General features: G+C 37.8%; 1 protein-coding gene across 1 annotated transcript; it reads right to left on the reverse strand.

Annotated features, from left to right (window-relative positions):
- Positions 1-518: 518 nt before the first annotated feature.
- On the reverse strand, positions 519-13,644 carry nr1h3 (nuclear receptor subfamily 1 group H member 3). The gene is made up of 10 exons (XM_015391702.1): positions 13,435-13,644; positions 8,383-8,465; positions 7,759-8,001; positions 5,469-5,735; positions 5,147-5,352; positions 4,883-5,062; positions 4,586-4,685; positions 4,314-4,427; positions 4,020-4,114; positions 519-1,416 (listed from the first exon to the last, which is right to left on the reverse strand). The coding sequence occupies exons 2-10, from the start codon at positions 8,423-8,425 to the stop codon at positions 1,270-1,272; spliced, it is 1,395 nt and encodes a 464-aa protein (XP_015247188.1). The 5' UTR covers positions 8,426-8,465; positions 13,435-13,644; the 3' UTR covers positions 519-1,269.
- Between the last annotated feature and the right edge of the window lie 473 nt (positions 13,645-14,117).

Consider the following 14,117-nt stretch of genomic DNA (forward strand, 5'->3'; position numbering starts at 1 on the left):
GGCTGCACAGAAAAAAACAAAATGAAACAAAAGGCGCTGCAAATGCCTTCCCCAGGGCACACTTTGGTGCAACCCTGTTCTAATGTCTATGTTAAATGTTGGTGCCTTTTAGTAAGGGAGAACTAGAACCAGACCTGGCCTGGCTGTTGGTATCAAATTTAAGAATGCTTTAAAGAACGGACCATTAGATCAAGTTATCTCAAAACTACATTCTCTTTTTAAGTATAACGCTAAAAAAAGCAATAGTTAAAATTTCACATCTTCGTAAATTTATGGTATTTCAAATGTAAAAAACAAAAAACAAAAAAAAAAACAAATCACATATTAGCACATTTCACACACATTAAATCAGATTCTCATTGAGTGACTTTTAATGAGACTGGAGTCTAATACAAAGAAAAGGTAAACAAAAAAAGGGGTAAATTTTTAGTCCACTTACTAGACCACTGAAACATTAATTTAAAAGCATTAGTTAGATCAAAATGGGCGCTTCCATGACACCTGTTGGATAAGTTTTGGGTATTGTGCGTTATTAGATGATGGTACATTCATATGGATACTTTAATGTACATCTTTCACAAAGGTTAATGGGCATTAATTAATAACCAAACAGGTCCCCCTTTTTATTAATAAAGAAAAACGTATATAATTGAATTTAAAGAAGCCTCCACTACTTAGAGGTCTACTTCACATTACCTGAGCAATGGCCCCAAACCCCAGACCCTTGAATTTGATATAAGGGAAAAACAACCTAATTGTTACCAACACCAATCAGGATAAATTATAGGCAGAAAAATATCTCTGCCTTAATTTCAATCTATTGCACAAGTGTAGAAATCACTTTTTTTTCACTTAGAGACATTGCAATTTTAAGACGGTAACAGCCAAGACCTGCTCAGTGCTTCCTGATCGGAATTAGTTGAGGAACGGTAAAGATCCACGCAAGAGACTGTCATTACTGTCAGCAAAATTGAATCAATGAAAACTGACTGAAAACCCTTAATGCCTAAACTTAACCACAATCAATGAGCATCTAAAATCTAGGATCTTTGTGTGCACATTTCCTCTACTGCACACAAAGCCATTCAACAGTCTTTAAAGGTAGCAACGGGGTAGAATGCTCTCCTTCCTTAAGGAAAAACAAAATAAAATCTCAAGGCAATAATCAGTCCCTGGCCACAACAGAAGAAAGGAGTTGGTGATCATTTCATAGGAGCTGTGCCCCTTACAGGGTCCATAAAGCCATGGAGTGCGACATCAGGAATGCAGTCACTCGTTAACATCCCAGATTTCAGACAGCAGCGGCGGAAGCTTCTTGTCCTGGAGGCGAAGGGCAAAAACTTGCTCCGAGTGGACGCTACTCAATGTGCGAAGGCTCACCAGTTTCATTAGCATACGGGGGAACATCAGGTGATCCTTGGGAAATAAGAGAAAAATAATAACTTAATATTAGCAAAGGAGACTTTGCACAGACCTTATTCAGATCTGTTATCCAGGATATTTAACTACAGTATGGTTATAGCAGAATAGAATAACACAAACAGAACAGACTACTCTAGCTAGAGTAAACATTGGGTGCAATTTTCTTTAATCAAATCCAAGCCTTTTTATTCGACCCTTCATGGCTTTAGCCATTCTATCAGCTGCCTGAGGCAAACAGAGGAGGAAGTAACTTCAGCAGCTGTCTGGTTATATGGCAGTACATATATGGAATGTGTGCAGAAGTGGCATGAGGTGAATTTTGGTGTCAACAGAGTAGTTATGAGAAAACTATCAGGAGGGTTAAGGACAGACCTTGTCCTTTAAATAATATTTTGGCCGCTTAATTTCTGTGCTGGATTCTTACAGCCGTAAAAACAATTAATAAACTTTATTCTCACAGCCCTGTCTTTGGGGTTCTTGCTCCTTTTTGTTGACTCGTCTGGGTATAACTTTTTTCCTCTCAGCCTTTCCGGGAAAAGATGTGTTAAGGATTCAGATGTCCATTAAGTAGAAAAAGAGATGATTTTCCTCTTCGGTTTTTAAATTACAAAATTCCCCCCCGGTGTTTAAGTTGCAGGAATCCCTACAGTGTTATTTTATGCAAAGGACAGTTTAAGGCCCTGCTGGCAGAGGCAGGGAAAGAAAAACTGAAGACTTGTATGATACCTTTTCTAAGTCATGTAAGGCAGTTCGCTCTCCTCCTTTTTGTCAAATCCAAAACCAAAAAATGCCCCCTTTACGACTGTTTTCTTTGGCAGGTGTGAAGTAAACTTCCATGGAAGGGAGTTATAGGGAGTTGATAGCTGCGCTTCATGAGAAGTTTGAAAACAAAACTCTTCTTACTCTTGCCACCTAGAGGAAATAAAACCATTTTCTCGCTTCTTATGTCTGTCGTAGCGGCCTTTAGATCATGCTGCAAGTGTTCAAAGAACTACTGCAGGGTTCACTGATGTAAAGTGTTCAAGTAGCACAATTAAAGTACATATGTTTTAGAAAATGAATTTTTTTTCCCGGATTGTCATGGATCAGGTGATTCCAGCGAAATTCCTGTGGGATGGATATCAACTTTACTAATGATGATCTGACTGGGACAGTACAGGATTAAAAGGTTACATGGAGCAGACAGCAGTGAAAGTATTAATTCATCAAAACAATAGAGGAATAAAAATCTATTTTTATCAAATGTAAAAGCTTGTGAGACCCTAAACTACGCAGTCCGTTAGTTTATTTCTTGAAATCTCTCAAACCCCCAAATGTGGACCAAGGTTAGCGAACGTCAGCCAACCGGACATCAAGACACATCATTTCTGTCTCTGGAAACAGATGATAAACCACAGAGGTCTCTTCAGGGAGAGAAATGGGTGTCTCCATGTGGATACAGCAAAATGTGTCAAATGATGGATAGGTAAAGGAGGGTTTGGCTTAAAATCTCACGATACATGGCCCTGTTCATTCTTCTCTCAACACAGATCAATTTTCCTGTCCCCTTTACACAAAAACCACCCCAAAGCATGATGTTTCCTCTCCCATGCTTCACTGTAGGTATGGTGTTCTTGAGATGCCACTCTGCATTCTTCTTCCTCCAAACACGAGTTGGGTTTTTACCAAAAAGTTCTATTTTGTTTTTTTCTGACCACATGATATTCTCCCAATCCTCTTCTGGATAATCCATATGTTCTCTGGCAAACTTCATGCTGGCCTGGACATGTACTGGCTTAAACGGGAGGGACACATCTCGCACTGCAGGATTTGAGTCCCTCTCGGTTTAGTGCGTCACTTATGGTAGCCTTTGTTTACTTTGTTCCCAGCTCTCTGCGGGTCAATCATCAGGTCCCTCCGTGTAGTTCTGGGATTTTTTCGCTCACCGTTCTCATGATCATTTTAATCTCATGGGATGAGATCTTGTGTGAAACCCCAGGTCGAGGGAGATTATCAGTGGTCTTTTATGTCTTGCATTTTCTTACAATTGCACCTAGAGTTGATGTTTTCACATCAAGCCTCTTGCCTATTGTAGATTCACTCATCCCAGCCCGGTGCAGGTCTACAATTTTTCTCCTGGTGTCCTTTGACAGCTCTTGGCCATGGTTGAGTTTCGATTGTGACTGTCTGAGGCTGTGGACAGGTGTCTTCTATACAGATAATGGGTTCAAACAGTTGTCAATAATACAGATTACAAGTGGAGGACAGAAGAAGTTACAGGTCTGTTACAGCCAGAAATCTTGCTGGTTTGTGGGTGACCAAATACTTATTTTCCACCATAATTTACAAATAAATTCTTTAAAACTCCTAAAATGTGATTTCCTGGATTTTCTTTCTCATTTTGTCTCTCATAGTTGAAGTGTACCTTTATTGAAAATACAGACCTCTCTCATTATTCTAAGTGGGAGAACTTGCACAATCAGAGGCTGACTAAATACTTTTTGGCCCCACTGTAACCTCCGATCTGACCTAATGTGCTGTTGTGATGACGACAACCAGGCTGACCTGACATGCTCTTGGTCACAAAGTAGAGGTTAAATAAAGCAGAGGGGACTTACATTTGGTCTCTTGATCATGATGTAAGAGCGTAGAGCGTCCACATAGGGCTGTTGCAGCCTCTCAACCAGATCGTGATCCTGCACATTTGGCCGATCTGTCCATAAATTAACAAACCAAAGTAGGCAAGTTAAATCTCTCACTGGAGAATTTTTAATTTGAAGATGTGATAAATGTGGTTCACGATGCAAAGTGAAATGATTTGTTTTATCCTTGGGGATTTGAAAGCAATTGGCTCACTCTGAGCTCTATATATGGATGATGAACTGCAGGCTCTGCAGTTTATTCATTCTGACCTGCAGAAAAGATGTTGATCGCAATGAGCAGAGCATATTCGGCCTCATCAAGGTGCAGGTCGTTCATTCCTTTTGAAAACTCAAAGATGGGGTTAATGAACTCAAACTGAAGCCCTGAGGGGAAAGAAAAAGAGATAAAAGGAGGATATAGGGAGAAAGCGTAAAAGTGTATTAATAACAAAATACTTAAAATACTTTGTCATCCCTGTATGCTATACTCTAGTTTATGCTTGTGTAACAAAAGTTTGATAAAGGTTTGATTGTATGAATACCTGCTTTTGCAAAATCGTCCTTATTATAGCTAAAATCCTTCAGAAAAGTGATGCTTTCAATGGCAGGGTTGTATCGCCGGGACGTCTCCAGCAGCATGATCTGGAGAAAAAAAAGAACAGAGTGAATGACTAACATGGCAGAGAGTAAGATTCTGGCACAAATTGATCTGCGTCCAACATCGATTAATGAAAAGACAAACCAGAAAAGGTACTGTACTGATAAACATGTTTTAAGTAGTGCTTTATTGTTAAAGTTAATTTAAAGGCACTTTAAATGATGATAGAATCAACGCAAACCTCAATGGTCGACGTTTTTAATAGAGCAATCTGGTCTTCTCTTGTCAGCTCAAGGAAACCTGGAAGCTGTTTTGCGAAATCCACAATCTCCTGAACCGACATTATTGCCAACTCTGTAAAGTGGGCAAACCGCTGCTGTCGCACCTCCCGATTCTGCAGGTCTTGACTCTGTGGCCAAGGCTGTTAACATATACAAGTTAAAATTAGGTCAAACAAGAAGCAGCATTTGAGAAAAATTGGTTCAGCCATGTAGTCTCCACTTACTGTAACCTTTGGTCGGTCAAGGAAAGACCTCTTGTTGCATTGTTTTTGCATAGCCACCAGCTTCTCGATCATCTCCTGCTGCTGTGGATCGAGCATGGCAGCTTCCTGTGGAGGGGTTGGTGTGACCACTGTGGACGTACGCGCCGTTTCCTCCTCCTGCTGCTTTTTTAGCTTTTTTAATCTGATCTGCTCTTCAGAAAGCACACCTACAAGCCAAAGAAGATGCAGTTTGTCACAACATCCCAGTGTGAAAAAAAATAAATCCCAGATTTGTACAGCAGCAATTGAAAAGCTTGAAGTGATGCGATAAACAAACACTCACATTGCTCCAACATGCCTGCTTCCCGACACTTGCGTAGCCGGCACTGCTGGCACTTGCGGCGCATGTACATATCCATTTCACAGCGGCCGTTGTTCTTGCAGGAGTATTGGGCACTTTTGATGACGCTGCGGCGGAAGAATCCCTTGCAGCCTTCGCAGCTCAACACGTTGTAGTGGAAACCAGATGCCTTATCGCCACAGACGCTGCAAACCTCATTGCCCAGCATCTTCGGAGCTGGGCCCTTTTTTCTCTTCACTGGCTGCCCATCTACACACAAAATAATTCAATTAAATTCAGTTTATATATATATAGCGCCAATTCACAACACATGGCATTTTATAGTTCACCAGATCATCCAGTCAAATTGATTCAAAGTTTTCTATCTAAGGAAACCAGTTGATTGCATCGACTCATTGACTCGAAGGCAATTCCTCACACTAAGCATGCTTGTAGCGACAGTGGAGAGGAAAAACTCCCTTTTAACAGGAAGAAACCTCCAACAGAACCAGGCTCAGTGTGAGCAGCCATCTGCCGAGGCAGAACAAACAAACAGTTAAACAAATATAATTGCTTTCATATACATCATAAAAACTGCCAATATCAAATAATGACAAGAAAAAAGAAAAATTTGAAGTCAAATGCAGGTTGCATTCAAATAAATCATGTTACGAAACCTTAACTTGCTGAGAAGCAAACGCTGCTGGTTCCTGCACCGTATCAAAGAGTCGCTAAAACCCTTTTCCTGATTGTTGCCGAGGAGCTTGATTTTTCTTTCCACAGATTATCTGTGTCACGTAAGAACGCAGCACAAATATTTTACCACATATTGAAACTTTTTAAAGATCAATTTTACACATTTAAGCAGATGCTTGCGGTGAGACTACACCGACTGGTGGAGCTGAACGGCACTACATCTCTGAAATGGTAACGCCACAGAAGTGAGGACGTCAAAGTAGCATCAAATCCACCTTGGTTCTTTCCACTTCGGACTCAGATTTGGGCCAGATGTGAGCGTTTCCACTAGTTCTAAAGAGCCTTACCTTCGTGAACACGACCCACAAGTTCCCAATTTGATATTTTTCAACACTGTCCTACTTTTCTGCCATAATCACAAAAACCTAACTAATAAAAGCTTTTACATATTTTAGGATTTGTGAAACGAGTCTATGTAACACATAAGTTGAACTGTCTGAAATACGAGGCATTATTGAACTCATCTGTCATCTTCTGTAGCTTGTAAGCAAGGGTCATGGGAACTGCTCCCCATCTTAGTGGTCTATGGTTGAAAAACAGGGTGCACCCTGGACAGGGCGCCATCACAGGGTAACAAAGAGAAACACAGCCATGCACACCTAAATACTCATACTTGAGGGTAATTTACAGCGATTATTTAACCTAGTTGTCCTGTTTTTGAGCTGTGGAAGGAAGCCGGAGTACCACACAGCCACATGTCAGGCCAGGATTTTAAACTACGCCATTGTTGCTAAAGGGGAATAGTGCTACAACCGCTCAGCTTATGAACTTTTTCATGGTATTGTCCGCTTTTAAACATAAGTCTATGGTGAATATGCTGGAACTTTAAGGGCGCTGATATTTTTTTAATTAGAAAGGGAGAATTAAGGTGATGAATCAGAAGAAAATTAAAGCTGCTTAAAGTCCAGTCAGTTCTGCTTGTGAAACTCCAACTTCAGACGTGGGATCTCCCAGTAAGGAGATCACCGACTCCCTAAGCATGAGTTTGATTTTTATAAAAAACAAAACATAGTCTAATTTGTTTATTTCCATTTCCTTTGCACCAATCCTTTGTTACCCAAAAAACAAACAGGCAGAACAAGGTTGTCGGTGCCACCACCCAAGTATTGCTACAAACAAAAACCCAGCAGTTACTGCAGCATAGTTTTTGCATCATGGCCCGCCTCCTTTGTGTTCAACCCGGGCCGACCTGCTGAACGTCATACAGCGAGTCCTCCTGCTGTGTAGAGCATGTGTGAATAAACAATCCATAGAGGAATCTGGACACCAAGCAGCAGAAGATGGATCAAAATGCCTTACGTAACAGAACTAATGCGCCAAATAAAAAAACATTTTTGAGATTATAAAGGGACCCATAACAATTAGCAGAATTTAGGAGAGAAATATTACAACAGGTATTATGGACTCTCGCCATAATTGATAACTTCCCCAGTACAAAAAAAAAACAAAAAAAAAACCGAGCTGCAATTGCAATGAATCAGTGTTTACTAAAAAAAAAAAAAGGAAAGACTCTTTACTTTTACTATTTTCTGCTCACCTACGCTACCAGACGCATCAGCTGCAGATGGATCCAGTTTAATGTCGTTTTGCTCTACCGGCAAAGAGCTGCTCATGTCTGTGAGCGACGGGCCGTTGCGGGGGGGAACAGGGACGTGCCCCGGCTGGGAGAGGTCGGTCAGGGACAGCAGGCCTTCTGTCTTCATTGTGGTGTTTCCGATGCTCTCCTCAGCCAGGCAGTCCAGCTGCAGCTCAGAGGCCCTGTCAAACACCTTACTCTCATCTGAAAGAAGAGAAACAAACTCATTCAACTCAAAGACTCATTGTCCAGGACAGCTTCCACTTATCTTATCTGTTTTAACAGGTGTCCAAAGCAAATATTTATTCTCAGAGAACATGACGAAGATTTAACGGAATCAGCAGTAACTTTATGGCTATTACTCTTTTAATACAGATGCTCATTTGTAGTAGACTTGTAAATGAAAATGTAGACTATGCAGCCAAAAATGTGTTTTTTCCCCCCTTGCAAGTTGTTGTTTAAAATTGTGGGAGAAGAGAGCATGTAATTAACCTTTCAGCGTAAAACTGAAAAAATGTTTTAGTCTTTCTATTTTTATCAAGTGCGACTTTTAAACCATATCTCAGGAATAGCTCTTGGTCTTACCATGACCAACATCTGGGATATCAGTCACAGACAGCGTGGACATCTTCTGCACAGCAGCTTGTCATTCCGAAATCAACTTCTACCTGTGAAGAAAAAGGAAAATGAAGGTAAGGTTCAAACAGCAGAGACTCCCTTGCAAAGCATACATTTATTTTGAACCTTTGAAAGGTTTGTCAAATCCACGATCTTTATTGTATTTTCTTTCTAACAACAAAAATGTAAATCAATGAAAAGGAAAACTATACATGGTTTATATATATTTCTGTAGCCAGTAACATTTTTTATTGGATTTAGAGCTAAATTTTTTAAGGTAATGTTTCAAACTAATTGACTATTTTGCCCATTCTTCAGATTTCACCATTTAATCTAAACATCTGTTGAAATTCTTAAATTCGGTACAGATATGTGAGGCTCTGGCTGGCGGTCTAAAATTAATTGTCCGGCTGGAAAGAAAACCTAAACTCCGGTGTAATTTTATTTATTTAGTTTTTTGCAGCCTCCAGGTTTTCTTTAAAGCCTGATCTGTATTTACATACATTCATCTTCTCAACAGCGACTAGTTTATTTATACTTTAACTTATCGACCTTTTTAAATACCATAAGATGCAATAGAAATCTCTTCCAAAAGGTAAACACGCGTAGCACCATACATTTAAAATATGTGACTGATGACCTAGAACTCCAGACAGATTTGCAGCAATATAAGACATAAAGCTTTATTTTAAGCAATGCGATCACAATCAAATATTTTTTCTCAAAAATCATGTAGCGTTAATTGACATCAAGAATAAATTGCATACATGTACAGAATCAGCTTACTAAGTTAGACCCTTCTTAATGTATGAAAAGAAACAAAATGTAAATGTAAATATACAGTCATATGTTTATATTACTGTTTAAATTTTTTTTTTTTACTGTTTTCATGGCTGCGCTTTAAAAAAATTAAATTGTCTAGAGAGCTGTTCTTAACAAAATTTATTTTTGTTTACACTTGTGCATACTAAATGACAAAATGAATAAATAAATCTGTCTGTATAAATGTAGGTGGATTCTGTAAAATCTAAAAAAAAAGATTCAGTGAAAAAGTTTAAAACTTCTAGGCATTTTAGAAAATGAAAGGTGTGTTATACAGATTGATTATAAATTGGGGGAAATATTTATATATAGCAAATTTATCGTAAGTGAAACAATTATGGCCTACAGATAATAAATTCAGTCTTTCAGAAAATTAGAAGACTGAAAAACTTAAATATGGGAAGCTTATGGTGTCAAACCCCAATTATCAATTAAAATCAAAACACCTGCAAAGGTTTTCTGGGACCCTGAATAATGTCTCAGCAAAAGGTAATTGCTGAAGAAGCTGGTTACATGGAAGGCTCCATCCAAGTATATTCACAGAAAGTTAAGTGGAAGAAAAGGCGTAGTAGGAAAAGGTGCCCCAGCCACAGGGGATTACCTCAGCAAATCTTAAAGAATTTGAGGAAGTTAAAAAAGGAGGCTCCCTGTAGGAGCCTCACAAAAAAAACCACACAGGCTAACATGTAGCATTCCTGGTACCGAACCAACCCTAAAGGGAAACTGGACTCTTGCTCAGCCGTCCAAAGTCCTCTTTTCAGATTAAAGTAAAGCTGAATTTCATATGGAAACCAGAGTCAAAGAGAGGCACAAAGTTTAAAAAGTCACTAGAGTCTAGAATTTTAGTCGGCTTACCCCATAACATTTTATTTAAAAAAAGTACAATTAAGATTGCCAAGATGGATTGATGCACTACTAAAGCAAAAAACAGAACCAACCATTAATAACATGGACATTGACATAATTTTTAGAAACCTGAGATTTATTTTATATTCTATATATATATATATTTATTGACCTCCTGGTGAATTCTGGGTTGTTGTTACCTGTAACTAGGGGCGAAATGATCGACTTACAATTAATTGTCTAGGTGTCACTGGTATCTGCTGTCATTTGTATGCAAACTAATGTCAGAGCGGAAACATGTCCAGTCCAGATTATTTACACCGTTTAATGGTAACAAGAATGCAGAATTAACTTTTACACAGTTCTGTTTATTAATATAAATGCTCGATAAATTCCTTAAGTTATCATCTAAATAGCATCCATTTAACCGTGCTGCATGGAGGCGCAGCAGCAACTTCTCTGCTGTGCTCAGAAGTGGAAGATACTGTGATTTAAAAGTGGGGAATTAATTTAAGAAGCTTTAAAAAAAAAAAACAGATTTAAATTTCCTCTGAGATCAACCAGAACCACCTGTTCAAAGTCAAGCTGACAGCATAAAGTCTTTCCCAGCACTTAATGCTGAATGACACTAAAAACAGAGAACTAGGTCACAGTTAGTATCTACTGATTCCTTATTCAGTAATCTAATTGGTTCCTGTTTGTTATACCTTATATGTTTAATAATGTGTAGCATTTTTTATTCAGTATTTAACACAGTTTAGATGTTTAAACTTGTTTTATGTTTATGTTAACTTTTATGTATGTTTATGTTAACTTTAGATTCATTAATATTAAACCTGTAATCAAATTTCACTAGGATGACAGAAATAAAAATAAATGTTGGAAATATTTCACACTATGTGTAATAAATGCATTTCATTTCATGCTCTGAAATCGTTGATATTTTTAAATCCTTTTTCGTATTTTAATTTCATGAGACGTACCTGCAGATTTAACTAAACACATGTAATTTTCCTTCCTCAAATATGAGTTATTTTTTATTTCATGGCTGTTCTGTGTTGTAATATATAAAAAATAAATAAAAGGGCTTTAATACTTTGCAAGACAAACAATTAGGGAATGTCCTAATTCACTTTCACTTCCAATATGATATTGAGAGTGAAGCTTTAAGCACTGATGAATAACGACGTTGACTCAATGCGATTTCCGCTCGAGTCATACATACTTTTAATACTCATCTTATAGTGAAGAATATTTGAAAATGCTTCGTTAAGTGCTATTAATCAAACAGAAAACATAGCCAACAGCAACTGGTATAAAAAAACAAACTTAAGGTGCTAAAACTTTAAACAGAAGCAGATAAAAATGAAGAGTTTCCATCAGCTTACTTATATCAAAGACTTTAGATGCAGGTTGATCCATTCAGATATTATTTTTTCTGGCTAATATCAGGCAGATTGAAGGGTAGAAGTAAATGAATGAATGAATGTGATGTCATTCAGAGCAGGGATGAGTCCACAGCATGAAATCTTTGGACATTTAAGATAATCTTAAGCAGCAATGTGAGGTTCTTAGAAAGATTTGAAATGTGTGAGTAATTGGATCGAACAACCTTTAACGATACCAAAGTGTGTAAAACAAAAAGCCAAATGGGTGTAAAAGCAGAAATGAGAGTACGTCATGTGCTGTGGGGGGTGATATATTTCAGGAAACTGATTCAGCAGACAAACCAGCATAAAGTGAGGCTATTCTTAGCCGGACGACAGGACAGAAGAAAACTTAGAAAAACAATTAACAAAAAACATTAAATTATCCAGTGTGTTTGCTAAAAATAAACAAGGCCAGCTAAACAGATTAATGATATGATCATTTTATAAGATGTTTATTAAGTCTGCCTGACTAAAGATAGAGTCATATGTTTTACTGGGAGCTGATGCTTCTGTCTTCCCTCTAATCTGAAAAACCTGACCAATGAGGGGCCTAAATCAACCTTCTTCCGCTTTTGGTTGCATAGGATCATACTGGTAAACATTATAAATACGAACCATTTAATGGAACTGGTTATTTGCCGTAGTTCTTGGTTCATATCACCTCTTTAACAGCAATGAAAGAGGGAATATGGGCAGGAGCCAAGAGAGCTAAACAAACCACAAACTGAGTCACAGCTAAGAAAAAAAACAACAACAAGCAAACAGGCTTTTCTGTCGGCTGGGATTCAAATATCTGAATCACCTTTTGATATATGCAGGGACAGCATGGAGTATAAAAATGACCCGATATTCTTCATCCAGTCCATATTAAGTACAGATTTAGTCACCAATTAGCTATTTTTTACCATTTTATCTCTTTCCAACCATGTGCAGCATATTTTAAATAATTTAACCGCAGTTTCTATTATAACACTATATCAAATATAATGATATAGAGGCCAGATCAAAGCATCATTAATATAAAGCTCAAGCTCAACTTAAACCATCACTGTGTTTTTTTGGATTATTTTGTTTTTGCTAACCAATTATGAATTCTTAATTAATCAATCAAATATTTACTCCAAAGTTATTATAACTTTTAATAAGACTCTGGTTCATCTAAATTTGCTTTCAATTAATCGGTAAAATTTGGCATCATATAACAAGTTTTTTAAAGCAGAGAGCGACCCATACTACATTATTATTGCTAACAAAAGACTTAAATCTTCATTTCTACATTTTCAACTAAGCCAAAAATAATCAGCCTTTATTCTAACAGGGCAAACATATAAAACACCTTTTAAGATTTGAATGTAGAATGATTTACATTCCCTTTAACAACAATAACATCACTACATCAAGTATTGGATGTCAAGTAGGTGAGATACTAATAATAATAAAATAATGGATGTTTATTCTATTGTTACAAAGCTAAAAATAGTAATATTTACAACATCATATTTTTGTAATATTCATTCTGACATAAAGTTGGAGATGTTTTTGGCCCATGAGTACCTTTTACTTGGTGAAAACGTTTGACACCACTGACTTACAGAGTGAATAAATAATAGATGAATGCAATAAATGTGTTCAGTTCTTTTGTGTTGACTAGAAAACTGCTAAAAAAAAAAATTAAATCCAGGGAGGTGCTGCAAACCTGATGATGAAAGTAATCTATCAAATCCTGACAGACCAAATATAAAAGCTTTTTTAGAAGACAATAAATCATCAGGGTCATTATCAGGAGGCAGGCATGAAATTTATGATGTTGGTGTTTGTTTCTTTCTTTTAATGCCTCTTCAAAACCCCCCAAACAAAAAAAAACAGACTCCAATATCTGCAGCAGCAAGCGTGAGGCAGGTGAGATGCAGGGCTGACTTACCTCTGAAGTGGAGGTCCTAATTACTGCCTATCCATCTCGCCCATGCCAGTCCACAGCTTGAGTCTGTCGATACCTCTGCGCTGATGGAGGACCGGCTTTCCCTGCTGAGCCTTATGAGATGCCAACAGCCCAGTGACTTATTGTGCTGAGGTTTTAATGGCTTGATATCTGGAAGAGACCAAGTAGGGCAGAAGTGCCTTTCTACAATACCCTATGGGAGACGGGAGGGAAAACAGAGCGGAGAGGGAGGAGACGGGGTGAAAAAAAGGGAACACCAGGGGTTACTGTCGGTCATTGACTCTTACATATTAAAAAACACTGTAGTGCTTTGATCATTTTCTTCTCCTGCATTTAGGTAGTGCATTTTGTTTTGGTAAACCTAAACCGCCTCTCCAAATGTTCTCTCTATAAAAATGTGAAAAGAAAGAACTCATGAATAAATAAACAAAAAGAAAACATAACAGAAGACTGAATATAACCTAACTTTGAATTTATTCATTTGAAAGTAGATAAACTGGCTCTTATCAGTTCTATAGGTGTAATAATTAGAGATACGGTTTATTGACTGAATTTTACTTTCCATGCTAGTAAAATATCCCTGTGTTGCATAATTCCTCCTGTTATCCTCACCCTAATCTGACCGGTAAAGTCCAATGTACCAAACGTCTTATCTGTCAGTCACC

This window comes from Cyprinodon variegatus, unplaced genomic scaffold (assembly GCF_000732505.1).
Source record: "Cyprinodon variegatus isolate N-32 unplaced genomic scaffold, C_variegatus-1.0 Scaffold22, whole genome shotgun sequence".
Taxonomy (NCBI): domain Eukaryota; kingdom Metazoa; phylum Chordata; class Actinopteri; order Cyprinodontiformes; family Cyprinodontidae; genus Cyprinodon; species Cyprinodon variegatus.